General features: G+C 37.3%; 5 protein-coding genes across 6 annotated transcripts; 2 read left to right on the top strand and 3 right to left on the bottom strand.

The window, feature by feature from the left end:
* Window positions 1-75: 75 nt before the first annotated feature.
* LOC130714063 (probable serine/threonine-protein kinase SIS8) lies at window positions 76-9,339 on the bottom strand. Its single transcript, XM_057563920.1, has 13 exons — window positions 8,045-9,339; window positions 5,690-6,127; window positions 5,407-5,510; window positions 3,954-5,164; window positions 3,597-3,637; window positions 3,199-3,267; window positions 2,606-2,706; window positions 2,252-2,330; window positions 2,074-2,172; window positions 1,821-1,889; window positions 1,356-1,405; window positions 925-1,101; window positions 76-497 (listed from the first exon to the last, which is right to left on the bottom strand). The coding sequence occupies exons 1-13, from the start codon at window positions 8,492-8,494 to the stop codon at window positions 365-367; spliced, it is 3,021 nt and encodes a 1,006-aa protein (XP_057419903.1). The 5' UTR covers window positions 8,495-9,339; the 3' UTR covers window positions 76-364.
* A 2,184-nt stretch (window positions 9,340-11,523) lies between these two features.
* On the bottom strand, window positions 11,524-13,766 carry LOC130711692 (histone H1-like). Its single transcript, XM_057561406.1, has 3 exons — window positions 12,948-13,766; window positions 12,208-12,276; window positions 11,524-12,108 (listed from the first exon to the last, which is right to left on the bottom strand). Exons 1-3 carry the CDS (start codon window positions 13,647-13,649, stop codon window positions 11,821-11,823), a joined length of 1,059 nt encoding a protein of 352 aa, XP_057417389.1. The 5' UTR covers window positions 13,650-13,766; the 3' UTR covers window positions 11,524-11,820.
* A 3,030-nt stretch (window positions 13,767-16,796) lies between these two features.
* Window positions 16,797-17,438, top strand: LOC130713472 (U-box domain-containing protein 40-like). Its single transcript, XM_057563237.1, has one exon. The coding sequence runs from the start codon at window positions 16,797-16,799 to the stop codon at window positions 17,436-17,438; it is 642 nt and encodes a 213-aa protein (XP_057419220.1).
* A 1,033-nt stretch (window positions 17,439-18,471) lies between these two features.
* Window positions 18,472-22,952, top strand: LOC130711690 (mitogen-activated protein kinase 9-like). 2 transcript variants are annotated; one of them, XM_057561404.1, is made up of 11 exons: window positions 18,472-19,058; window positions 19,312-19,723; window positions 19,970-20,097; window positions 20,241-20,300; window positions 20,381-20,530; window positions 20,751-20,906; window positions 21,007-21,144; window positions 21,233-21,306; window positions 21,929-22,027; window positions 22,185-22,410; window positions 22,589-22,952. In XM_057561404.1, the coding sequence occupies exons 1-11, from the start codon at window positions 18,798-18,800 to the stop codon at window positions 22,667-22,669; spliced, it is 1,785 nt and encodes a 594-aa protein (XP_057417387.1). In that variant the 5' UTR covers window positions 18,472-18,797; the 3' UTR covers window positions 22,670-22,952. The 2 variants fall into 2 exon arrangements, with proteins under 2 accessions (XP_057417387.1, XP_057417388.1); XM_057561405.1 differs by having other exon boundaries at window positions 18,474-19,058; window positions 19,315-19,723.
* Window positions 22,953-23,079: 127 nt separating this feature from the next.
* LOC130711688 (pentatricopeptide repeat-containing protein At4g02750-like) lies at window positions 23,080-27,244 on the bottom strand. Its single transcript, XM_057561402.1, has 2 exons — window positions 25,660-27,244; window positions 23,080-24,569 (listed from the first exon to the last, which is right to left on the bottom strand). The coding sequence occupies exons 1-2, from the start codon at window positions 27,187-27,189 to the stop codon at window positions 23,763-23,765; spliced, it is 2,337 nt and encodes a 778-aa protein (XP_057417385.1). The 5' UTR covers window positions 27,190-27,244; the 3' UTR covers window positions 23,080-23,762.
* Between the last annotated feature and the right edge of the window lie 495 nt (window positions 27,245-27,739).

Genomic DNA, 27,739 nt, shown 5'->3' with positions numbered 1-27,739 from the left:
TGTACAAGTTTATTTGAAGGAGAATTATAACCCAAACACAAACTCACAAGTTTACTTGTTAAAAAAAAGACTATATTTTCACTTACAGCTGCAACTTTTCATTACTATTTTAGGAAATCAAAATTTAAATGCTGATTACAACATTTGTCAAAGAATTTTGTACAACAGAATGGTACAACCTAACAGTGGCTGCATTGTATATTACAGAAGAGAAATGGAGGGAAAACTTAGAATAAGAATGTAGGTTAGCTTATGATCTTAGACCAATCACTTTTTTTTAATTCCAAATGACAAATACTCTACAACTTCCCCCCACTTTTTCAGCAGTAAAATGAAAAGGATCCTTTAGCTGTATAATTGTCTCCTATCCTGCAGGGTCTTCAGCAACTCTTGATAACTGAGCACTTGGTCTATGCACTTGAGAACCTGTAATTGGCTTCTGCAATGGCTTCAGCGCAGCCATGATCTCAGCAAAAGAAGGTCTCAACTTTGGATCTCTATGATACAAAAAGTAACACACATGGTCATGCATCTCATTGTAGAAAGCAAATTCTTTCACAAGCTTATTATATATGCCCTTCAAAAGATCATATTATATGTTCCACTTTTATTTGTATGGATTTGTTCGAATCATATTATATTGTTCTGTTCCACCATGTTTGGAAACGGTTATACAATTGATTCTGAAGCCAGAATCAATTCTGGGGAGAAGCTTATGGGCTTCAGAACTGCATCTGATGAAAGAGAAGTTGATCCAAAGATGCACCTCATAGGTGTACTACTCAAACAGTCTTAACAGAATGAGAAGGACAATTTCTCAAACCAAGGCAACAATAACAATATTCTATATGATTCAATAAAAGAATATAGCATATTTGATTCAGTACAGAATGGAAGGACAAAAAGACAAAAAATTACACTCACGTATGCCAACATTGTCTGATAATGTTTGCAACGGCAGGGTCCAGATCATCTGGAATGTCAAGACGGCGATGTTGAAAACCCACAGCACCGACAACTTGCATCGGATTCATTCCTCCCCAGGGTTGCTTCAAAGTACACAGTTCCCATAATATGACCCCATAGCTATAAACATCACACCTAACAAAATGAATCACAGCTTATTATCATCATAAAATCATGAGATCTAAAAGTGGCAAAGGCGATGAAAAGATAGGATAGACCAAGTAAACAGGATGCAGTCACATACAACTAGTAAAATCTACACAAAAGATTTGCAATTTCTATTAGCAAGCACAATGTGCTAGTCATTCATTTCTTATTGGCAATGTTAAGTAAAAGAGCCGAAATAAGGGCAGTGTTTTAATAACAAATACCACAATAACTTAGCTTACTTTTCATCTGAAAGTTCATTTCGCAACACTTCTGGAGCCATCCACTCAGCCTGAAACATATTATACATAATGAAGTCAAGTAACTAATATATCCATTTGTAGTGAGTTGAAGCTGTCATTCATCATTGCAGGTAACAGAATGATAAAGCAAGAAAATGAATGTCATCAACAATGCCCAAATAAGGATCTCTAAAAGCATAGTGCCTAAAAGGCACAGGCAGAAGTATTTTCAAAACCTATTGGGAGAGAAATTTTGTCCCTTCAAAAACTATTTAAAAGATATAGCAGGGGTCTGGATTTGCGTGCGTGTGTGTGTGTGTGTGTGTGCATATATATAAGCATATGATTATGTTTAAATTATGCAACAGATGGAACAACCAAACAAGAGGATGAAAGAATAAAATTGAAAGAGACAGATTTTACAACAACTACAGGAATAAGGAAATAAAAAGTATGATAGCTTACTGTTCCTGCAGTTGATCTGGAAGAAAGGAATGTACTATGTTTCATCCGTGATAATCCAAAATCACATACCTATTAAAAAAGAATACATACATCAACAAATAGCAATGACTGCACCATCAAAGAACATCTTAAAATTTGCACTAGACCTAACTCAATTCCAAAAGCTAACTCATGAGATAAGGATTGGTTATGTTATCTCTCTTGATTGACATGGGATCTAAGCAGAACATTTATTATAAGATTGAACAAGCACCTTTACAACCCAGTTTTTGTCAACGAGAAGATTTGGGGACTTCAAATCACGATGTACTATCACAGGAGTGCAGTTGTGTAAATAGTTCATTCCTCTAGCCTGAATAGTCAGAGGAGACAGGTTATTATAACAAATAATCTGCTTCATTGATTGCACTTAAAGAAAACAAATTGCCTACAGCATCCAGGGCCATCCTCAACCGCCTTCGCTCATCTAATTGATTGTTAGGTCGGTGAATTAATCTATACAAACTCCCTCTGCAAAAGATATCCAAATAATCAAAATATGATACGAAATGTTCTCCAAAAAGAAACAAACGAAATAAAACTAATACCCTTGGAAAGTTTTCATTCTATAATGTACACAAAATACAGTAAACCTAAAATTTCTGACGCTTTTTCTGATTAATTATCTAGCAAGTATCAATTAACAGTTACCTGGGTAGTGAAAGTAAATATCAACTTCCAAAATATTGCGAATGTGCAAAAATCGGTCTCATATTAAACTAAGGAAATGAAAAATTGTAAGTTACCTTGGAAGAAATTCAGTTACGATTGAAAGATTTGGCGGTCGAGTTACAGCTCCCATGAAGAGAACAACATTTGGATGCCTCAGTCTTCTCATTATTTGGACCTATTGCAATTCATATCATATATTAAATACGCACTTTCATCATCTAAATATTTCACATGTTTCAAAAAATATCTAAATATTTTACAGCAAGAATTACTAGAGATCTTAACAAGCAATCATATAGACATGTAAACGAGATATGTAGAAAACAAACAACCAATATTACGTAAAGTCTGCAAAACCTAAAAATTGATCTTGAGAAATTTTTGAATTGGTAAATCTGACCCCAAGAACTAGATATATTAAGGAAAAGGCTAGTAAGACAGATTGGAAACATAATGAAATATGTAATTCAATGGGCCAAAGAAGTCATGATAGATATTTTTAATCAGACTATCTTATACTTGATCTACATATCTCACTAATCTATTGATCTTCTCATCACATGACCAAACCAGGCTGTAATCTTTACTTCAATGGAATCATTAATGAACTTAAATAAATAGAAATTGCAAAAGAAGAAAACTCTGAGGAAGTAGAGGAGGCTTGTACCTCTTTTTTTATTTCTTCGAGGGCTTCACCAGAGATACCTTGATCTAGAAACCTCTTTACAGCTACTTCCTACAAATCAAAGAGAAGACACATGCTGTCAGGATATTAAAAAGCCCTATAATATACAACACATTAGGAAACCACCCATGAAATTCTTGACAAGTGACAACAATAAATAAGAGGTAGTCAAGTAGGGTAATGTGTTCAATTAACAAAATTACAGTTTATAATTTGTTGCATTTGCAATATACAAAGGTGCAATTGCAGCAGTGAAGCCATAAAAGCTCAAATTTTGTTGCAAAAAAATAAAATAGTTGGATAAATAAAAGAATGATGCATAACATAAGAAGGATGATAAATAATATAATTTGTTAGTATTATGAAGATAAGAAACTCACAGTTCCATGCCATTCACCACGATACACTTCTCCATATGATCCTGCATGCCAAACATACACCACGAAGTTGCAATGAATTCTTCTACATAACACCAGATAATAAACAAGTGCTCCCATAAAAAGTTGCACAATCTAGGATTAGGATCCTTTCATGTCACATGACAGTGTCATTTCATATCTGTGTCTATCTCTTTCTTCATAAATATTCAGAGTCTCACTTATTTAAAAGGTATGAAAAGAAAGATACTACAAAAAAATTTAACATGACAGTATCATGTGAAGTATCCACATGAAAGGATCCAGATCCCGCAATCTAGCATAGTGTATACAAGTCTTGTAGAAATTTGTAGTCAATACCTAGTCCGATACGCTCACCCACTGTGATTTCCTCCCAGGGAATGTCATACTCAGCAACATCATCTAGCGCAGAATCAGATTTTGAGCTATCATTACCAACTGATCTATCAGATTTTCTCTCCCCTTCTCCATCACCACTACCCTTTGGCTCACAACCTGAACCTTCTGTATCTCCATCACTTCGACTACCCTGCTCACACTGTTTATTGACAGCAGCAGTGGTTGCTACCACAGCTGCAGCAGTAGCAGTAGCAGCTGCTGCTACAGGAATCTCAAAATTTGAGTCGCTGCCTGACTTTGCCACAGCAACTACCATTGAAGATGCAACAACAGCAGCGGCAGCAGCTGCTGCAGCAGCAACTGGGACATTTTTCCCGTACTTGACCTCAGTTGCTTCAGCCTGAGACGACGCATGCTGTCCAGGAGATTCCCTTGTTTGAAGAGGAAGACCTATTCCTAAACCTTCGATAGGCTTAGAATGCTCCAGCTGACTCCTAGGATTTGCTTTGGAATGAACTCTATTGGGATGCAATGGAGGCAAAAATTTAGCAGGACCTAGATTATCATCAAAATTAGCCTTTTGCTGTACATTTTCCTGTTTATATTCATCTTTTTCTTCAGTTGGAAATTTGGCCTCAGTTGGGGAACCTAACTGCTCATGATAAATTTCAGAAAATAAGTTTCGAGGAGCAACAATACCACTTGAAAGTAAAACATCATGAAGTTTTTGAGCTAAGTTTGGGTTCTCCTTTGCAGCATCAATCATGTATTGGGAAACATCTTTGACTTTCATTCTATGTACTGCAGGGGAACTGATCCCTTCAGTCCATGAAGGAGATCTTCCATGCGTATATGGATAATTATTAGGTCTGCTAAGAGATTCCCTAGCTGTGGTCTTCTCTACATTAGGGATATTTTTGAACTCATTCAAAGGTTTCTTTGGTTCTTCCTTGTCAGTAGCTGGCATGCTTACAGAAGATTCTTTCCCTGAATCAGCAGAATGTTTTGACCTGTTTCCTTCAAGAATCCCAAAGGATGAAGTTTCTTCAGATGAACTTCCAGCTCCACTGCTGAATGATGCTATATGAGATGAATCAAGGTCTCTTGATGGAGTGGCTACAAAAGGTGATTCGTCATACTCGGCATGTGAACCTGTTGAATCGGATGGAATAAGTGTTCCAGGAGCTGCCATGAGATCAACAATGTACTCCCTGAAATTCATATCAATCACAACTTATAGATACATAATAACAAGCTCAGCAACTTGCAGGCATTGAGTATCACCATTTCATCCATGTTCCACTCAAATTGTGTATTGATGTTAGAAATCGAGTAAATCTATTGATGTGTGTATAAAATTTTTGCTTCAATGTCCATGAAGAGAGAACTATATATAAACAAAAAAATTGCCTACTTGACTACACCACCAAAATATAACTTTAACAGCAGTTACCTTCCATCATCGATCTTGACAAAATTCATCGCCACATCGACCAAACCTGTATATTGCAGTCCTTTAACCAACCGACATGGGATGCCCAAACTATCAGCTAACACCTATATTTAATGCACAAATATGTTATTACATGGAAATGGTTTAGAAGAGTATAACAAAAATCCCTTAGCATATAGTGGTCATAATTGCTCATTCTCTTGATATTATCTCAGGAATGCAATTGGTAGAACATCCTTAATTGAAATGCAGATCGGAAAAAAAAAATTGATAGGACAAATACCTTAAATAACAATGCGCGATGTCGAGCCAATCCAATGGTCAGTGAACCAAGTGGCAAAACCATGCTACCGAGGGTCGCTTTTAGACTGTAGCTAAGACTACGCCATGCTCTTGACATGCTTTCAGGATCTTCAACTGATCCACCCATATACTCAGCCACTAATACTGCAAGATTGTGCACCAAATTACTATCTACAACTACTTCAGAATGTTTTCTTGACTTGGCTGCTAGCTCCTGAGCTTTTAGCTCAAGTTTCATCAAATTGGAATCAGCAACCCTGTTGACCAAGACTGCTTCCCATGTGACACCATCTGAGGTTGGTGTACCTTGCAGATCTACAAGAGAAGGCATTCTTGTAGAGGTTGACTCGGTTAAGATCCCATACAGATCATAGAAACCATCTGAGATCTTGTCATCATAACCAAGAGCATTGTAATTCTGTGAAGCACGGATAAATCTACCATATGAGATAAGTTAGAAAGGAATATAAAGTAGGACAAGTTAGAAATAAGTAACCAAGTGACTCATAGGAGCAAGTCATTTTATGTCACCACCGTTCAATAAATGGATCGCCTTAACAATCCAAACAATGCAGAGCAATCTAAGTGAACCCTAATCCTCACAATGTGAAAAACCAAATACTTCATTGAAGCCAAACATTGAAAAGTAAACACAGAAACTAGCCAGAATTATTTCCATAAAGGGGTAGAACAAGATCTCAAGCCTATAACGTAAGATCTTATAATAAGATTAAATAACATTTTAAATAATAATCCTAAAACTATTGAGGAAACCAGCCGAGCAAAGCATAGCTAGCCACATCATACATTACATCATGCAATACCAGATAATTGAAAATTAGAAGTTAATCAGGACAGTTTGTCTTGTGACTAATTCGAAATCTAAATAGTTAACATTTGTTTTCGATGCTGATAATCACTATATCAAAGCAATCTAAAAATCTTAAATGAAGAAGACATCCTTTGTTGTAAAACTAAACTTAAGGCGATGCACAAAAACCTAAAATTTAAAACTACAACAAAGTCATTTCCAACTTGGTGGGGTAGGCTAAAAGCAAACAACACCACAGTGTCCTATAACAAATCATGTCTAATAGAAGACCATTTGAATCTAAACCCTACTTCTTAATGATTTAACATATACCTTTTATTATTCTCTCTCTCTCTATCTTTAACTATTGGACTATTTCCCATTTGATAAACCTTCTATGCTGGGGCATACATGTACAGATCTTCTCCAGACATGCCCAAACCACTTAAGGTGAGACTCTGATATTTTATCCACAATAAAAGTTACCATAACTAGTGCCTTTATTCCTAATCCTATATTTTTTGTGTGTCCACTAAGCTATTGTAATATTCTTATCTCTAAAACATTGTGCTCATATTTCTTGTTAGTTTTTACCACCCATCAGTCCCCTAAAACAGGCATTATAGGTCTTATAGTTATGCTGAAACCTTTTCCCTTATGCTTGACTGGTACTTTTCTATCACAAGTTACATTCAGAGTGTTCCTTCATTTCACCCACCCCTTGAATTCTATGGAAATATCCCTCTATTTCCCTGCTACTTTGAATTATGAGTCTGAGATTTATGGTATGGTATGGTCTCCAACTTTCATTTTTAAGTTAAAGATCTCAAGTTTAGAAGAAGAAACACATTTTGGTCTGAGTACTTAAATACAACCTTAACTCCAAAGGAAGTTTCCCATATCTTCATACCAAGATGTCAACCAATTTTTAAAATTCTACATCATTTAACATGACAATGTCCAAGAAGTATGTCATATAAGTCCAGAATGCAAACATGCAATGCATCTCAGCTGCTACTTCAGTATCCTTTATCAATGTATATGAGACTTAAGTCCTGGTCAGTGGTCATTATATAACATCAACCACCTGCAAATGATGATGGGTCATATTGGAATTTCCAATCCAACACCATTGTTCAGAATGCTATAAATATATTTTCAAATGGCAACTTTCTACCAACAATCAAGATTTGCTATCCATGCTATTTTACCTGTGTAGGATAGTTTAAAGGGGGAAAACCCACATGAGTGAGGTCAATTGCAACAGAAAAGTAGTCCTATATCTTTCCTGTATACCTTTTAATTTTTCATGCTCTTTACATTTAACAACTCCAAGATTCAGATTATGCTAATGAATCACCATCTCTGCATCATAATTCTTTTCAAAATTTTGTAAGACCCGTACATCTATCTCTATTTGTAATAGTGACACAGTGATTCTTTTGTTCTGGCAGGACCATCATAAGTAAAAACAACAAGAGTGTGACTTCAACCTTAAGTCAACGGACTAATTAAGTCACTTACCCAGTACCGGTATGCCACAACTTCTGCTGGTGGATTATCAGTGTCACTAGATCCCAAACTGATCTGCTTAACAGCTTCAATCTGCACAGCCTCTGGATCCTCCTTAGCACTCAGCTGCAAAGCCAATTGTATCTGATATTCTTCTTCCACTTCAGGATCCCTCGAAGTGCTAGACCCCGAATCACACTTGACAGAATCAGAAGCAACATCTAAACCCCCAGCACTGCTCACCAAATCAGATGGCTCTACTCTTTCTGCTCTGGCGGGGCTTGGAGATGGAGGGCTCGGACACTGCCTGTTAGAAACTGAATGCAACCAGTTGGAAAGCTTCTTAGGGGATGAAGATGAACCATCAGTGGACTTGTTGCTCTTTGATGGAGTAGACCCTCCTCTTGCATCCTCTGATTGATTACTAGACATGATATGAAACTTCTTAAGAATGTTCTTCATAGCTTTTCACTGAGCTAGAAGAGTGCTGAATGTTAAAGGAATGAAAAAAACCTCTCCATTGTGTTTTTGGACCAAGCATCAATCTCAGTCTCAGAGAAATGGTATTAGCCACTAGTAGCTAGAGAAATTACTATTGAAAGAACCCCTCTTAGGCAAACAGCTCCTAGTCCCGGAAACCAAAACAATCAAATCAAAAGAAACCTGTCTCCCAAACAAGGCGATTCGGGTGCTTGAATTGAAATGGAGTGGCTTCCTGTTCCCCTAGAAAAACAAACACAAGATTTAATATTACATGATCCTACAACACCAACAGAGGAAACAGGGAAACCAACATGAGTTTCAGTTGGCACCCATATGGAGAAACAATACAATAGATCCTTGTGTTCTGTAAAAGGGTGGAAGCAGAGGAAGAAATTGGAAGAGACAAGAGAGTTTAGAGTTAGAACACAACACAGCTAAGCAGAAGCAGAGGGTAAGACAGCAGACAGAGAGAGACTGGCAGCAAGTGGGAGTGTAGGGGCCACAAAGCATGACCCACTTGAGTCAGACACAAGGATTTCACAGTCCCAGAAAGTAAAGAAAATAGAAAAGTGAACTTGGCCAAGTGTGGAGGGAATTAAACTTGGTTTTCTTCTTCCTTCTCTTTTCTCTATGTGTTGTTGGTTGTGAATTTGTGATGTGTGGTTGTGTTTTGAGGAGTCCCACCCAACTCAAATGAAAGTGGTGGTGGTGGAGGAATGAGTTTGAGTTGAGTTGAGTTGAGTGGTTGTGGAGAATTAACTTAACTGTAGAGGAATGAATGAATGGGATATAGAAGAATGAACAAGTTGGAAAGGAAAGGAAGAAAAATGTAGCTTTTGCTATTTGAAGCAAAACCAATCTTTGTCAAGTATGAGTTCGAGGAAAGGACAAATGACTTTTAGAGTGGAAGTGGAAAAAATAGTTACTTTTGTTCATGTGCAACCAACCTCATCTCCATCTTCATCTCCATCTTCATGCCATGCCTTGTGAGATTAGATGACTAGCCCGCACTCTGCGCCAACCTTTTATCTTAATTATCTTTTCAATGCTGCTCGCGGATAACGGTACCCATTAATGCTCTTTTCTTATTTTTACAAAATTGTCAAATACTAGTACCTTGTTTTAATTATTGTAAGTACTACTATCATCAAACACGTAGGTCAACCGAACAGAACTGTTACAACTTAAGTAGACGTCTCAAATTCTCTATTATTTGGTAGAGAGTTTTATCGTCTAAAAAAAATTTATCTGCCTCGAATATAATTGTTTTAACGATCACATATGTGGTTTAAGAAAAATTGTAACATTGACATAGTAACTTTTAATATGATAAATATTTCAAAATAAATTAAAATCATAATAAAAAATTGTGAGTATTTTAAAAGTTCATTGTCCCATGTTGCCTAAATGAGTAAATGATACTATGTTTCTAATAATTTATATATTAAACCCCACTTTAAAGTGTAAAGATGAACATGGTTGGTAGAAATCGTATTGCAAGGGCTTGTCATGATACATGCTCTTTTCATAGACTATTTATGAAAATATTAGTATTTTCTTACAAATTTTCTATAGCTTATGTTCACAAGTTTGGGGCAAATTATGTACCTGACTTTTTACCTAAGCATGGCAATTAGCTCCATTACCCATTTAAAGTTTATGATAATTGGCCTTGCTTTAGTTCCATTCCTTGATAATTTGCCCTGCTTCTCAGATTCTCTTTGCATCATAAAACAACAAATGAGTATGAAATATGATTGGTTGATCTCCAAAATAGTGCGCCACAATGTCGTGCAAAAAGTCATGCTATTGACATACTCCCTCCGGTCCTATTTATAAGCATGAAAGAGAAGAAAAATCTTGGTCCTTTTTATAAGAACCAAATGAAAGTTTGAGCTATATTAATTAATTTTTTCCAATGATGTCCTTATTAATTCTAACTTGTAAAATGTGTCTCATTAATTATTCTCTCTCTTTTCCACTTTCCAACACTAATAACAAAGGGTAATTTTGGAAGTTCATTTTAATTTAAGACAAATTTAATGCATTTTATCTAGTTTAACTACATTTTTTAAACTATGTGAATTTTTTTTTTATTGCTTATAAATAGGACCGGAGGGAGTAATTAATAAAGTATATATATTTCCACACAAGACCACACTTTGCATTAGATAAGAACATTGACATAAAAACAAAGCAATAATACGATATAAAAACAAAAGGGCAAGAACAAACATGATAAATGAGCTAAGATTGGAATAAGTAAATGTCCAAGACTTAGTAGCGTCCATTGTAGCACCGATCAATTCTGAATGGGCGGCGTTGCTTGTCCTTAACCCAACCTAACCTTGCTTTAATGTCAAAGTATATTAATCTTAGCATCACAATTTTTGTTTGATGAGGGACATTACTATAGTTCTCTACAGTCTACACTGAGCATTCAACTTAGCTTGCACATTTTGAAGATCCAGGAAGTTTACAAGAATTTTCCCTAACTTTTGGAGATTGGGTTGTCTTAGTCTCATTTTAGATTTACCTAGTTTTCTTCTATGTTCATTAATGACAATTCGAGAGACTAAGTTAGAATTGAAAAGACTAAATTTTCAATCCTATAAAACAAGTGACTACACCCCTTTCATTCACTCCCTTACACCATTAACGCAATCAGTTGACTGTTCCTCGCGTTCAGTCCCACCTTCTCTTCTTTCTCAATCGCTTTGATTCATTCCTCAAACTCACCTTGTTTACGCCTTCGGACAGTCAGTGTCCACATCAGCTCTAAATTTGTATTGCTAAGCTTTACCTCATTCATTTTTATCATACATGAACACAATTTATCCTCTCAAATCTAATCATATCAAATAATTTGTATTCTTGTCAGGTAAAGGGTTCACGCGATTAAATAAAAAGTAAATAAAGTTCACATAACACTCCAATTATAAGAAATGACAATAAAAAATACTACCTAAAAATAGAAACAACAAAGGAAGAGAGACAGACAGGAGAAATAGAAGCTTAAAATGGTCTAACATACACTTTAACGTGACCAAATAAGCTGTAAAAGTCAAATTTATGTCAAACTTAAATGACAACAGAAACATCAACATCTAACTATTATTACAAGGGTTAAACTACTTGAGCACAACAACAAACTCAAATGGACAGTACACAGTCATTTGACTCTCAGTGAGAAAACTCAGCTATTACTACTTCCTACTCATTTTACAGATCTTTTACCTTGTTAAACACACTTGTACAACTGGTTCTCAATCAAATTGAGTCTCATGCAAGTCTTCTCTCTCTTCCTAGCTTGGGAATGAAGCATGTGGTTGAAATTGAAAAAGTTGATGCAGCTGTGTCTGGAGATGTTGTTGCTGATATGTGATCTGTGGCTCCGGCAGTGGCTGGGGTAGTAGATGTTCCTGCAATGGTAGTTGTTCAGGAATTTTCTGTGAAGGAACATCCCTTAGTGGTGCTTTGAGGTCTGAAGTTGCCACTATTTCAAGCTCTTGGATTGCTGCAATTGCAGGCACTGGGCTTGCATGGTCAAAATAAGGCTTCAGCACATCAAGAGATTCCTTCACTTTTGATTGCTGTAAAACAAGAAACAATGGAGGTAAGGCATGAAATATAACATCTTTGAAACAAATGATCAGCTTTCAAAGTTCAAATGGAAGATTATTTCTACTTACAAAGTATTCAAGTTTCCTCCTTAGATTCTCATTAGCAATCCTCTGCGCTATATTAGCAGATGTTGTTCCCTATTCCACAGAAAAGGATGGCAAATAAGAACAATTTCCATAAATTTTTTAGAGTAAAAATAACAAAGTATTTAAAGTAATTGAATTCATAACACATAAATAAGTACATTGGGATGAAAGAATATTCAAAATCACATAGAAATATAAACAACTAGTTTTATTTTCAAAATCAAAATCAAACATTTTGTTCATTTCAAATCAACGTTTACATATGTCCTGCATAGTCAACTTCCAAGTCAAACATAAAATTTACAATCCAAAATGCTGCATTGATCATTCAAAAACAGAACTATAACAAGTAGAAAGTAATACAAGATTCTCCCCCCTCTCTGCTTGCTTAATACTACAAAGTATAACAAACTAGTTTTTTTTTTTCAATCAGCTTATTTTCTATTACATAGATCTTCATTACCAGGTAGATATTTCTACAAGTCAAACGAGACATTATTTAGTTTACTGAATAAAATCTAGTATGGACTAAAATACTTAATCCCCACCAACAAAAATTAAAACAATATTTACTAACTAAAATAAGCTTATCAAGCTAACATAAATGAAACAATGTTAATCTCGGAAACAAAAGAGAAACACAAAACACTACTACAAAACAAGAGTAATTATAGCTTAGAACTTAGAAGCATGCAGAGGCAGAGCAGCAAAAAGTAACACACCTTCGGGCGGCCAACGGGCCTTCCGGCAGGATTCTTGGGCCTGCCTCTGACGGCAAGCTTCTGGGGACGGCCTGGCACCATCAGGGAGGAATCGACACCTCCAACCGCATGAGGCGGCGGCAGTGCAGCTGCATTTTTCCTGGGCCGGCCTCTGGGCCTCGGAGAGCCAACTGGCACGGGCGGCTGAGCGAGAGAAGGATCAGCGAACGGGATGACAGTGGCCTGCAATTGGTGCTTGGGTGGGCGGCGCTTGAGCCCGTTGGAGAGAGATTTGGGCTTGGGAGGGCGGCCGCGCCTCTTAGGAATTCCAGATCTGGGAGGGCGTCCTCTCCGGACAGGCTGAGCAGCATTCTGAGTGATGTCGGAAGGGAGAGAAGAAGGGAGCTTGTAAGATTTCTTGAGCATGATGAGGAGACCAGTGTCCTTCAAGCGCTTGAGGTGGTGAGTCAAGAGGGTGGAGTGTGCAGGTGGAAGGTCGGTGTAGGCTTCCTCGATGTACTTGGCAATTGCTGTTTTGCTTGATCCATCCTTCTCCTTCAACGCCTCAATTGCTCTGTATATCATCTCAGCATAAGGTGGATGATTCGCAGGGGCAGAGGAGTTAATTGGGATGTTGCTGTCTGGTGCGTGATTGATGGCTTCCTGGGTGAAGGGAACGGCGGTTGGTGGCGGAGGAGGAGGAGGGACCCAAATAGAGTCCATGGAGAGTAGGAAGGAGTGTGAGTTGGATGAAACGAGAGTGAGAGAGAGAGAGAGAGAGAGAGGTTGCCCTTTCGTAAAACGAGGTGAGTTAATGTTGTTGTTATCTTCTTATCTTATGGGCATGCACTCATATATTCACGGGACATGTGTACTAGTAACTGCTACTAATGTTGTGTTGATGTCTTAAGTCCACTCTCTTTCACTTAATTTCTCACTAGTCCTTCCCACGGCCCCTTTTCTTTACAACTTTGATAAGGGTGGTGAGATCTTGGCATCTGCTTCCTCCATTCCTATTTAGGGTTAGTCGCTAGCTAGGTCATGTCGAGGCTCTTGCTTTCAATCTCTAATTCGTTGGCCTACATCCTGCACGCTATCATTAGGTCAAAGATCACGCTTAGAAGAAACAATATGTGTAGACCAACGAATCAGAGATTGTGGATGCACACAATATCTCTCCTATCCTACATCCAAATGCCAAGAACTCCACGAGGTGGTAAATTGAAGTGTAGTCCGCAATTATAGCGTCTCGAAATTAGCTCGTCTGCTCCATAGTAAGTTTCACGATAATGACTACAGTATGTTGCTTGCTGCGTGAGATGGTCAAAGGCATGCACTTATGTCTAATCACTCTCAAGGAACTCATAATCCACGTCTGTCGCACCCTGTTTCACGCCCCTCGTCATTATTATCACTCGTCATAGTATCACAAAAATGTTCTCAATCATCATAGGTCAACAAGCTAAAACCTAAATCAGTTAGTATATATGCAGACTCTCTACAAAAAATCATATATACACCAATAACCACACATGGGAGACGAGACAGTCACACAAAATTATCATTACATTTTATCTTTATTTTTTTTTCTTATCACAACACATTATATATTTTACTTTTATTTTTCCTTTTCTCTAAGGATGTAGATGGAATGAAATGTGAAAGAATTATCATCATTGTCTTTGTCTTGATAAGTTAGATGAAGAGTAAATGAGTTCTAAAGGTGATTTAGTTGTACACCATCCAATTAAAAATAATACCATTATTGTGTTTTTTTTTTTACAGGGAATACCATTATTGTTAGGGGGTGGGAAAATGCAAAAGAAAATTATCAATGAATACTATATTTACTTTTAAATGATAATTTTTTTATTCAAATACAACTCTTTGTTATATCATTATCATAGTGTTAAATTCATCTATTATGTACTAACAATGGTTTTTTTAGTAATTTATCTATTAATATATACAACTAATACATTTTTAGAAGGTAATTTTTTATCTTGTTATGTTATCGAATCTTAAAAACTTTCATCGTAGAATTTGTTTGTTTTGTAAATATTATTGAAACAACAAGTCTTAATACCGATAGTTGAACTATATATACTTATCAAACTTGTTATTCATTTTAAATGTGATCTCCTTCAAGTTTCAATAGAACATTATAAAGTATCATTTTATTCAAATCTGCTACAGTCTCAAGACATTCAACTATCTTGCACTATTTACTGCTCTTGTAACTCATCATGGTCACTTTTTTCTTTTTTTGAAACTTCATCATGGTCACTTGGTGAAACACAAATCACGTTGATTATATTAACCTTTAAAAAAAAAAAAAAAACTCGTCAATTTTGGTAGGTGCTTCAACAAGCATTCCGAAAAAAAAAAAACAAGCATGAGGTGAAATGGATGGACAAAACAATAAATACAATGAAGAATAAAAAAGTTCTATAACAAAATAGATATAAGTCGGAAAAATAAAAATTTCAAAAGAGTTGTGGCCTTGTCAGCCTCTCTATATACACTCGTGTTTTCAGGTCTGATTGGATGTTCCAGAAATGTGCTCAATAATTGCATTGTTTCATTATTTGTTTAATTCCTTGAAGCCAACACCACACAAGCAGACCCAACCTGTCAACAACCATGTTACTTGAAATGTTAAAATATTACCTAACCACAAAGCGCGTGAATTGCTAAAGATTTTATGTTTAATCTTATGTGGTTGCTATAATACTTTAAGTTAGATTAAGGTGTGATACCTTATCATACTTTAATGCTCTGTTTGATAGAAAAAAGAGAGATAGGGAAGAGAGAGTAGAGAAGAGAGAAGTTGAGTAGAGAGAAATATGTGAGAAATAGAGTGGATTTATAAGTTGTTTGGTATGATAGAGATAGAAGGGGGAGAGAGGAGAAAAAGTTACTTTTTATATTAAAAAATGATTTTATTCAACATTAAATGATTTCTGGCGGTTCAACATACTTTTCTGGCACCTCAAAACCGCCAGTAAAGTGCAAAAGCCGACAAAAAAAATAAAAGCATGTTAGCTGGCACCTTGAAACCGCCAGGAAAGTGAAAAAGCTGGCAAAAAAAAATAAAAGCACGTTAGCTCCCCCATCTCTTCTCAATTTGAGGAGATTGAAAAAAGGCATGGGGCCCACCTCTGCAACTCCCCCTATCTCTCTCTTCCCTTCCACCAAACAAGGGTGGTTTTCTAATTTCTTCTCTATCTCTCTCTCCCCTACTTCTCTCTTCCCTAACTCTCTCCTACCAAACAAGGCCTAAATGATATAGATCAATAGAAAACATACAATTTAAACTTATAGAAGAGAATGGAGGAGGATTTGGAGGTTTAATACAGGTGGAACATGAAGGAAGATGATCCTGATATGAAATGAATCTAGATGATCTCTCATAGTTGCAAATTAAAATAAAAACTCTAATTTTCAAATGTTGCATTACATAACATAAACAAACTTAAGAAGTATATTTTAGGCTTAATTCCATTTTGGGCCCCTGATGTTTTAAAAATGAGCGACTGGGGCCCCCCGTGTTTAAACATAGCGGTCAGGCACCCCAACGTTTCAAAAACGTGCGTTTCAGGCCCTTCTGTTAAGTACCGTTAGTTTGACCAAACGGAGCCAGTGACGTGGAATTTCTTTTTCATTTTAACATTATATTTTTTACCAAAAAATTCCCCCCCAATTCACCAACCCGATTCCCCCCAATTTTAACCCTAATTTCATCCTAATTTAGCAAACCATGGAATCTTCACCCCTCACCCTCAACTCTCTGAACAACTTCTTCAGCAAAACCAACAAGATTTAACTGAGTTGAATCATTTCATGGAGATTTAGCAAAGTGTGAAGCGGATGGTCCACAAGAAATGGGGTTCACCAAAAGCAGCAAAAGAGTCTGAAAAATTCCCAGAACCAATCACTACCCCAAGGCTGAAGTGGAAGAAGCTCTTCTTCCACAGCATCAACCCTTCAAAACCCAACAGCAACAACAAAACCCAGAGCCCTCCAGAAGAGTTCCTCTGCCCCATTTCAGGTTCCATCATGGCAGACCCTGTCATCGTCTCCTCCGGCCACTCCTTCGACCGTGCCTCTGTCCAAGCCTGCAAGGATCTCAACTTCACCCCTCAACTTCCTGATGGTAACACCCCTGATTTCTCCGTCGTCATTCCCAACCTTGCCCTCAAATCCTCCATTCTCAAATGGTGCCAAACCCAAACCACCACCGCACCCAACACCGCCACCACAGAGAACCTCGTTCGCACACTAATGGCTTCCAAGCCGCCACCACCAAAAGACCCACCTGTGAATCTCTTCACCCGCGCAGAAACTCAAGTCCCTCTGCGACCAACCCACCTCTACACGAGCTCCGAGGAATCCATAGCCACCGCAACTTCATCATCAACCCCGCCACTGCAATTCTCAACGCAACCCAGTTGCTGCTACTCTTCCCCTTCCTCCTATGAACTCGAACCAGCAACAACCCCAGAAGAATAAGAAATCGTATTTGAATCGAACGAGCTTCTTCCTCGGTTCTTACTCTCCGCGCTTCTTCCCCCCTTCTCTTTGAGCTTCTTCCTTTCTCCTTCTCTTCGAGCTTCTTCTTCTCCCCTTCTCTTCTTCTTCATCTTCCTTTCTTCAATTAGGTTAAAATTGGGGGAGGGGAATCGTGTTTCTGATTTGGGGAATGAGTTTGGGTAAAAAATATAATGTTAAAATGAAAAAGAAATTCCACGTCAATTAATGAAAATTAATGAAAGGGGTTCCGTTTGGTCAAACTAACGGTACTTAACAGAAGGGCCTGGAACGCACGTTTTTGAAACGTTGGGGTGCCTGACCGCTACGTTTAAACACGGGGGGCCCCGATCGCTCATTTTTGAAACATCAGGGGCCCAAAATGGAATTAAGCCTATATTTTATTAATTCATTAAGTCGATCATTGAACTTTTTAAAATTGTAATAATAATTTTTTTTTTTTGCATTTTTTCAACAAAATTATAACTTAAAATATCACATGGGGTACAATACAAAAAAAAACTCTAGGTACCACATAATTCACCTTAATCTTAGGACAAAGCAACGTAAAAAAAATGAATAACTAATATGAAAACATGCATAAGAAGCTAATGAGCTTATCTGACTAGGAAATACTAATAACATGTATGGATTAGTTTTTTATTTATTGACACGAAGAAGCAATTTATAAAAGCTTTTCTTTAGAACTGATTTTGATTCAAAAATCAAATGTTAAATTACTTGTTAAACAAATTTCTCCCAAAATTATTTGTAAAATCAAGATAAAATGTATTGGAGTGGAGGATATATTTCAATCCAGTAATAATTAAAAAGAATAGATGCATGATGAACAACAACATGTTCAAGTCAGATTCACACTTAACCGTACAGCAAGGATGAAGCTTGCACTCGAAAATACAAGTAAAGTTAACCTAAAAAAAGATAAAAAGTAATCTTAAGATCAAGTAACAAGCTAACATTAACATGCACGAACAAGATCTTTGTCTGTCTAACTCTTTATAAAGCAGAACACAAGAGAACACTAGCTCCAATGCGATTTCTCTTACCAATTCAACTCTTGCCATCACACTACGGATCCTCACACTACACCGTGCCCCCATTCTCCACATCAATCAATCGGGGTAGTGATTGAGATTGGAGGGAAAGAAAAAAGAGAAAAAAAAACCGTGTTGCTTAGATATATAAATATAAATAAATAAATAAAAACAGAGGAAACAGGGGAAACAGGGGATCGTGGCGCAGAGTCAAAGGGCGAGGAAGAAGGAGAAGGAGAAGGAGAAGGAGTGTAGTGAGTTTGTGTAGTATAATAGATTAGATTAGATGGGTGGTGGAGGAACAATCACACAAGGTCTTCGTCGCTTGTTTCAACGACGCGCTCCTCCTTCTTCCTCTCTTGCTGACGATGACAACAATGACCGTGTCTTCTTGAGAGATTTGCGGGCACAACTGGCTTCTATTCCCACTCAGGACCACCAAACACTACCCCCCATTCACCAACACTTTGATATCTCTTCCTTGAAACCCATCAGAGTCCCTACGCCCGCCCTCTTCCCATTTTCTTCCATGGATCCTCACAAAAAGGTTCACCATTTTGTCTCTTGTTTGTTTGGCTTACTGGGTATTGCTACTTTTGTTTTTTCATCATTTTCTGTTTGTCTGATTCAGACATGGTTTACCATGATTTTGATTCATTCACAGTCACTTTTCTTAAAGCATTAGACTAGTTTGATAGTGTTTGTGTCAAAAGCTGTGATCCCATTACGTTATAGTCTTCAGGTTCTGTTTCCAACAGGAGTTGTTCAACAATTTTACATGATGGTTTCTAATTATGAAGCAGGGCGCGCAGGAATCAGAGTTTTTTACTGAGTATGGAGAGGCAAATCAGTACCAGATCCAAGAAGTCGTTGGAAAAGGAAGCTATGGTATTGTGGGTTCTGCCATTGACACCCGCACTGGTGAAAAGGTTGCCATCAAGAAGATTCATGACGTTTTTGAGCATGTGTCGGATGCCACGCGGATCCTTAGAGAGATTAAACTCTTGCGATTGCTCCGGCATCCTGATATTGTGGAGATTAAGCACATCATGCTTCCTCCTTCGCGGCGAGAGTTCAAGGATATCTATGTTGTGTTTGAGTTGATGGAATCAGACCTCCATCAAGTTATCAAGGCAAATGATGATCTTACTCCTGAGCACCACCAATTCTTCTTGTATCAGCTTCTTCGGGGCCTCAAGTATATACATACAGGTATCTCATAACTAGTAAACAGAACTCTTGCTATAGATTGAAATGAAATTCCGTTTATTTAACACTCAACTGGTATCCAAACACTCACTTGTGTTTGGATATCCGTTGACACGACGTTAGCACGAATGGAACTCTTATCATAGAATGTTATGAAAGTCCGTTACACTCGAATGGTATCCAAACGCGCATTTACTCCTTGATTTTTTCAGATAGTGATGTTAAACTAATATAGTATTTTTCTTGCAGCAAATGTTTTCCATCGTGATTTGAAGCCAAAAAATATTCTTGCTAATGCTGATTGCAAACTAAAGATATGTGATTTTGGGCTTGCTAGAGTTTCATTTAATGATGCTCCATCAGCTATATTCTGGACTGTAAGTACTATATTGTGCAACCATGCCAATCTATTACATTTATCATGTTCTGTCTTTTAAGATTTTCAGTAGGAAATTCCTAATAGCAATATTGGTATCTCTCTGAGCCTGTTGCTGACTCAGTTTACCTATATCTTTCCAAGGATTATGTTGCAACCCGGTGGTACCGTGCACCTGAACTATGTGGTTCTTTTTTCTCAAAAGTAAGCTTTTTGTTCTTGGTTGTGTATGATATAGGAAATTGAATACACTTTTATAATTTTGAAATTCTTGTCTTCTGCAGTATACCCCTGGAATTGATATTTGGAGCATTGGATGCATATTTGCAGAAATGCTCTCTGGGAAGCCATTGTTTCCTGGGAAAAATGTGGTGCACCAATTGGATCTCATGACTGATTTGCTTGGAACTCCTCCTCCTGAATCCACTGCAAGGGTTAGTTTATCAAAATATAGTTTGGCTTTCTTAAATCAATTGATTAGCTTGTGATATGGTGTAATGAAGCTGTGTTTCTTTTTAAAAGTTCTTCCTGTATTATATTTTTGAGATACACCTTATGATTCATTAGTTGTTACGATAAAGAAATACCATTCCGGCTTAACTTAACTTCCTTTCCCATGTCCTCATATGGAAATTCTTAATCTTAATTTTATAGATTCGAAATGAGAAAGCTAGAAGGTATCTTAGTAGCATGAGAAAAAAACAACCTGTTCCATTCTCCCAGAAATTTCCAAATGCAGATCCTTTGGCACTGCGTTTACTGGAGCGCCTACTTGCATTTGATCCTAAAGACCGTCCAACAGCTGAAGAGGTTGATCTTCTATCACATATATACAATTACCGAAAGGTAAATATCATTGAAGATCACCAAAGGGTAAATTTCATTATTTCTTTTATGCTTGTGATATCAGGCACTAGCTGATCCTTATTTCAATGGTTTGGCAAATGTGGATCGTGAACCATCCACTCAACCCATTTCAAAACTTGAATTTGAGTTTGAGAGAAGGAAATTGACCAAAGATGATGTTAGAGAGTTGATTTATCGAGAGGTACGGCCATAGATTTCAGTTACTCCTGCTTCAATTTATCATTTTCTCCATGCTGTGGTAATGATCATTATACATTTGAAGTAAGCAGATTTTGGAGTATCATCCCCAGATGCTCCAGGAGTATCTTCGTGGTGGAGATCAAATCAGCTTCATGTATCCAAGGTAGATGTGCTATATTATGTTTGGCCTTTTATTGAAGGCTTTGATGCATATGTTAAAGCTGATGTGCACAAACCATTTGTCTCTTCTGTCACAAGGTTTAGCATTTCATTACCTTTCGTAATTGAAACACTAATCCAACATTTTACCGTATGATTTTCGGACTTGGATCCTCTCCTGCTTCTACAGCCGATAAAATATACCAATTGCTGAAATTCTTCGAAAAAAATATCATTAACCAATCTTAGCCTTTTAAAATGAAAAGCAATGGTCAGTATTTTGCTGGAGAGAAGCTGCAGAGAACTTGGCTGGAGATTATACATTTTGATGATTTTCAAAACACAGGCATGCTTGTTTAATTATATGCCATAGTTTCAAAAAAAAAAAAAAAAAAAAAAATTATATGCCATGATTTTTTGCAATTTTAAAATTCCTTTAGAATATAAACTTTCATTGACACGTATCCTTGTACTAGTTAAAACATACTCTTATGAATTTACTGATGGTTAATTTTCTGTGTTTTGCATGCCACCTAGAATTCTAACATGGCATGTGGGCCCTTTGAAATTCGAGCTTTACATGTTTTGGTTATTAGTTGGTAATTCTGTCTTATGTTGTTGCATAGTGGGGTTGATCGGTTCAAGCGACAGTTTGCACATCTTGAGGACCAAGGGAAAGGTGAGCGAAGCTCCCCATTGCAGAGACAGCATGCCTCCTTACCTAGGTAAGTGTTGGTTAAAATTTGGTTTTCTAGGCATTTTCTAGCCGTATCAGTAGTTTTTTCTTGGTCCAAACTAGGGGAACCTGTTCAAACCTGTGAACCTTTTTTCTGGTATTGTGTGAATCATGTGCAATTGTGCATTTCCATATCAATTTTGCAGGGAGCGAGTCACTACTTCCAAGGATGAAAGTAATCAAAACAACGATGATGAAAGGCCAAGTGGGTCAAATCTTCATAGTCCTCCAGGGCCTAATGAGACAAATGCTGGAAACTCAGACGCTCAAAATGGACCCTCCAAGTCCAACTATAGTGCACGCTGCCTGTTGAAGAGTGCCAGCATTAGTGCTTCAAAGTGCATAGATGTGAAACAAAAGAAGGAACCAGAGGTAGCTAACTCTACTATTGTTTATTATTGTTTTGGTCTGTCTAGCTTATTTCATGTTGTGTAGATATGCACAATGACATTTTTTTTTAAATGATCTCTGGTGTTTACGTTCAGATTCGTACTTGAATTAAGGCATTTCAGTACTGTTTATGTTGACTTTGTCCCTTTTACATTAACAGGAGCCAATTGTGGAGGAGGTCAATGAGGAGGAAGTGGATGGTTTGACAGAAAAAATTGCTAATGCTATCATCCATGCTTAGTATTATAATTTTGATCTTCCTTGCATGTTTGCTCTGTTCCTTCTCATAGAGAGAAAGAGCTGGTGATTTGAAGCACTACACAGAAATCCTTCACGTTGATTGTGTTAGATGCTAACTTTAAGAATCCAATGTCATCAATTGCCATTTTGTATTACTGCTGTAACTGTAAGGTCTGTAATTAAGTATTTATTTGTGTAAAGAAACACAATGTATACCACTCATAATTTATTATGGAACAAACATGAGTTCTTTTTCGACAGTAAAAGATGAGTTTGGTGCGAAATGGTGTGTTTAGAAATGTTCATCTCAGAAGTGATTTCATAAAAAAAAAAATGTTTGGGAAATTATAAAATCACTTAGTTCACAGCGGTAGTGCAGCACCTCTAGTCACTTGTAAGTTTCGAGCTTCGACGCATAGAGCTTAGACACAGAAACATCTTTCAGATGATTCACTCAGTTTTAATTGTTTACATTCTCCATTATTATACCACATGACCGGTAGAATGGGGTGTAGAATGAAATATAACCACAAAACTACTTAGAACAGGAAATCTTATGACATGGTGAAATCAATAGTTTCTAATATCACTTTTTTCTGGATATACAAAACAGGCTTATCATGCTAAATCCCTAATACAGTATAGGTAAAAGATGAAACACTTTGTATATTTGAAGGGGTACAGTGAGTGAGTGGCAGCCATGTTTGTCAGGAGTTCTTGTGGCGCCCAGGTTTCTTTCTTGGGTGCGGGCACTTAGACAAATTAGCCAAACATTTATGAAGAGCATTCTTCTCTAGCCGTTTTCTAATTCAGCTTACTCTACAATATATTATTTGCATGTAATGCAATCTTTTTAACTTCAGTTATTTGCATGATTATCTGATATAATCATTCAAACTCCCACCAGATGATACCTCTTGGTGGTCATTGTGAAGTGATCTGAGCAACTCATATTTCCCTATCACCTCATTCACGAGAACACCAACTCCATAATGAACGGGGTTCTCACTGCTATCAGCACTTCTTCGATCACATATAAATAGGCCTAGGATCCAGAGAGTACAGCTGATACTTTAGGTTCATTTTCTCCTTTGTTACCAATAATCGCCACAAGAACAAATACCCTCATTGAAGTGGTGAAAGCGATGAGAATCCCTTAAGATTATCAACCTTCCAACAATCTTGGATATGTGCTTGATGGCATTATGACAGTCTTCACATACGCGCAAGTTTTTTATGACTCGTATTGGTCTGCCAGCTGGTATAGTCAGAATTCCAAAGGCCACAGCTAATTTTTCACTGTGATACTTGAGCATGTGCTCCTTCTCTTCCTCTTCCACATCATGCAAAACCAATTTTGTTGAAGAAACATACCCCTCACGTCTCATTTTCAGATCTAGCTCTTCTAAGAAGGCGTATATTCTATCCTTTTCTGGATGGAAACAATCCCCAACTGTGAACTTATGAATCTTATTTTGCACCTCAACCCAACTATACCCAGTTACTTTTTGCACACCAACATCCCTCATTCTGGATCTCATGTTACCAGCATCAGCCCATCTGCCCGAAGCTGCATATAGATTTGAAAGAAGGACATACATTCCTGAGTTATGAGGTTCCATCTTAAAAACCATCTCAGCAGCCTTCTCACCCAGTTCAGTATTGCCATGAATCCGGCTTGCACCTAGTAGAGCCCCCCATGATGCAGCGGGTGGCTCGAAAGGCATGTTTCTCATTAAGTCCTGTGCTTCTTCCAAGCGACCAGCTCTTCCAAGAAGATCAATCATGCAAGTATAATGTTTTGAAGACGGTGTCACACTGTAATCTTTATTCATCGAATAGAAGTATTCAGTTCCCCTGTCTATCAAGCCAGCATGACTACAAGCAGACAGAACACCAACCTGAAACATGATTAAAAGAAAAATCAGCGGAATACATGTAGGAAAGGGTCAAAAGGCATGCTACTCAATTGTAGACAAAACAATATATCATCAAGACCTTCTTTTTAGCCCATTTCTCAGTCCGTGATGATTACTATCAGATTTATTTAAAAAACAAAGAGGAAAGCTCATAGCTCCTAAGCAACTATTAGCTCAATTGTATCTATGGAAGAAACCTTGTTGAAACATAGAGGTTACGGTAAAAATGAAGATACTAAATAGCAAAGGAAACCAAAGGGAAGTGCAGGGAACATCTATTTGTCTACTTATGATATGAATAAGATTAAATGATACAATAACACGAGAGATAATATTGACCATATGAACTTATTGTCTACATTTGCCCAACTAGCATTTCTAATAGAATTATTATCTGTTACTCAACCACAAAAGCTAGCTCAAGAGTTGAGGTTTGCACAACCCTTATAAACACTTGATTGGCCTTATCTCTAGCCAATGTGGGACTTCTAACACACCCCCTCACGTCCAGGATTGAACAGACTGGAACGTGGGAACAACAACGGGTGGCCCAAATATGGGAGGTCTCCACACAACAAATGGATCTAGGATAGGCTCTGATACCAACTTGAAAGTAGGAGAAATTGTATTATTACTTCTTAATCAGAATACAAAGGGTAATTACATTATATAGAAGAAGACTAATCCTAAATAAGGAAATAACTAATTATGTACACAATCTCCTAATAAGAGAATAAATCTCCTAATACTGAATATAATCTTCTAATAATAATTCTTATATTAATTCCTTATTTACAACAGTTTTGATGGTATTGACAAAGGAAAGACAAAGATAGAGAGAGAGGGTTCGGGAAAGAAGTTGCAGAATAAGGCAAATGATTTGATCATATTGATCACGAACAATTTAATCAGAAGATTGAGGTGTAAACGGCCACCTATAAATTAAATAAAATACAAATTGCTCGTAACAGTGATTCACATTTCCACACCACTGGATAAAATAGCAGAAATTCATGCTAAAGATAAGCTCTAAGTAAAAATATAAATGCATGTGAAAAGTAAAAAAAAATACCATAGTAATCTCATCAGGTTTAACACCTATGGTCTTCATTGACTCAAATACCATTAAAGCCTGTTTGCCAAATCCATGCCTGGCATAACCAGCTATCATTGTGTTCCAAGAGACAACATCTTTCTCCTCTATTCCCTCAAACACATCATTAGCTTCGCCAATGCTGCCACATTTGAAATACATCCCGAGAAGTGCATTCCCCACAAAACACCCGGTCTCGTATCCGGTCTTCACCACCTGCCCATGAATTTGTTTCCCTAACTCCAATGCAGCAATATCAGCACATGTGCTCAAAGCACAACTAAAGGTTGACCTATTTAAACTCTCCCCGTCTCGTTTTATCTCTATAAACATGTTCAAAGCCTCTTCATAGTGACCAGTCTGAGCATAACCAGAAATAATAGCTGCCCAAGATACACAATCACGCTGAGGCATCATATCAAACAATTTCCTAGCTTGAGCTATGTCTCCATTCTGACCATAGCCAGTAATCATGGTATTCCATGAACTTACATTCCGAGAAGGCATTGCTTCAAACAATTCCCTTGCCATGTCCATTTTATTGGATTGCACATAACCTGCAACCATTGCATTGTACGAAATTTCATTTTTTTGAGGCATTTGATCAAAAAAAGTTCTTGCTTCATCTAACATTCCATTCTGCACATATCCAGACACCATAGCTGTCCATGTGAACACATCCTGGTGTGGAGATTGATCAAACAAATTCTTAGCTTGTGACATATCTCCATCCTGGGCATAACCTGAAATCATAGTGTTCCAGGAGACTACATCCCTGACATGCATTTTGTCAAAAAGCTTCCTAGCAGCACCTAACATCTTTCTCTTCACAAACCCACCCATCAAACAATTCCAAGAAATCAATTCCCAGTCTGATTTGGAGTCAAACAACCTACAAGCCTCCTCAATTCTCCCATTGTGAACATAAGCTGCAAGCAGTCCATTCCAGGAGATGGCATTCTTATGAGGCATCTGATAAAAAACCTCCCTTGCCTCATCAGCATACCCGTTCTGGGCATACCCAGACAACATGGCATTCCAGGAAACAACATCCTTTTGAGGCATTGAATCAAACAATCTGCGGGCATCACCGAGCCTGCGGTTCCTAACATACCCAGTAAGCATGACATTCCAGGAAACCAAGTCCCTCTGGGGCATTTTATCAAACAGGTCCCTTGCAAGGGAGAACCTGGCGTTCCTGAGGTAGCCAGATATCATGGCGTTGTAGGAGACGGAGCTCCGACGAGGCATGGTGTTGAAGACACGGAGAGCAGAGTCACAGTGGCCATTGCGCATGTGAGTAGAAATGACCTTGTTCCATTTGAGTAAGTCAGGGTCTTTGACGTCAGGCTTGTTGGGTGATGGAGATGGAGTGTGGGTGGTTCTGGTTCTTCTACTGGCATTGGAGTTGGTGCACAAACACCGAGAGTTGCAGCTACTACTACTACTACTACTACTACTACTACTACGTAAGTAATAGCTCCACCGCATTCTATTGTATGCCTTCATCCCACTACCAACATGTTGGTATGCATTTCATGATTTGAACATGAACATTAGTGTGAGCGCAACAGGCTAAGTATTTTGTGACGGCTTAATTATCCGTCGCCAAAGAACACATGTTTGTAAATTGTTCTATTTTTTACATTTTTTTTTAAAAAGAACCGTTTTCTCACAATTGTTTTCAAAATTTTTTAGTAAATAGTTTTATTTCTTATATTTTCAGTTAAGGATTCTCACTTTACAGAACTAAACTTTAATTCTTAGATTTTATTTTATTATACATAAGACTAAGAGTGTCATTTTTTAAATCTTTTATTTTTCTAGAGACTAACTTATACGAGAATGATATTTTATCTTCTCTCAACTCTGTCACCTTTATGTCTACCTTTTTTGTGTGATTTTAAAATATAAAAAAGAATTCTTCAATAAAATCGCAAAGTTAATAATAGAAAAATTCAAAACATAATATAAAACGAATATATTTAATAAAATCCCAAAGTAAAAAGCACTCCTAAAAGACTAATTCATTAGTGTTCATCACTGCTAAAAGATTTGC

This window comes from Lotus japonicus, chromosome 4 (assembly GCF_012489685.1).
Source record: "Lotus japonicus ecotype B-129 chromosome 4, LjGifu_v1.2".
Lineage (NCBI taxonomy): Eukaryota > Viridiplantae > Streptophyta > Magnoliopsida > Fabales > Fabaceae > Lotus > Lotus japonicus.
The sequence above is the reverse complement of the archived record's forward strand: the minus strand, read 5'-3'. Positions and strand labels throughout refer to the sequence as shown.

Coding starts and splice junctions, on each gene's coding strand:
- LOC130714063 (XM_057563920.1), bottom strand. CDS start 8,494: ATGAAGAACATTCTTAAGAAGTTTCATATCATGTCTAGTAATCAATCA. Junction 3,268..3,596: donor GTGGTGAATGGCATGGAACT/GTGAGTTTCTTA, acceptor TTTGATTTGTAG/GAAGTAGCTGTAAAGAGGTT. Junction 1,890..2,073: donor ACAAAAACTGGGTTGTAAAG/GTGCTTGTTCAA, acceptor CTTTTTTAATAG/GTATGTGATTTTGGATTATC.
- LOC130711692 (XM_057561406.1), bottom strand. CDS start 13,649: ATGGACTCTATTTGGGTCCCTCCTCCTCCTCCGCCACCAACCGCCGTT. Junction 12,277..12,947: donor GGCCCGTTGGCCGCCCGAAG/GTGTGTTACTTT, acceptor TCTGTGGAATAG/GGAACAACATCTGCTAATAT. Junction 12,109..12,207: donor GGAGGAAACTTGAATACTTT/GTAAGTAGAAAT, acceptor CTTGTTTTACAG/CAATCAAAAGTGAAGGAATC.
- LOC130713472 (XM_057563237.1), top strand. CDS start 16,797: ATGGTCCACAAGAAATGGGGTTCACCAAAAGCAGCAAAAGAGTCTGAA.
- LOC130711690 (XM_057561404.1), top strand. CDS start 18,798: ATGGGTGGTGGAGGAACAATCACACAAGGTCTTCGTCGCTTGTTTCAA. Junction 19,724..19,969: donor CCTCAAGTATATACATACAG/GTATCTCATAAC, acceptor TTTTTCTTGCAG/CAAATGTTTTCCATCGTGAT. Junction 22,028..22,184: donor CAGCATGCCTCCTTACCTAG/GTAAGTGTTGGT, acceptor TCAATTTTGCAG/GGAGCGAGTCACTACTTCCA.
- LOC130711688 (XM_057561402.1), bottom strand. CDS start 27,189: ATGAAGGCATACAATAGAATGCGGTGGAGCTATTACTTACGTAGTAGT. Junction 24,570..25,659: donor AACCTGATGAGATTACTATG/GTATTTTTTTTT, acceptor ATCATGTTTCAG/GTTGGTGTTCTGTCTGCTTG.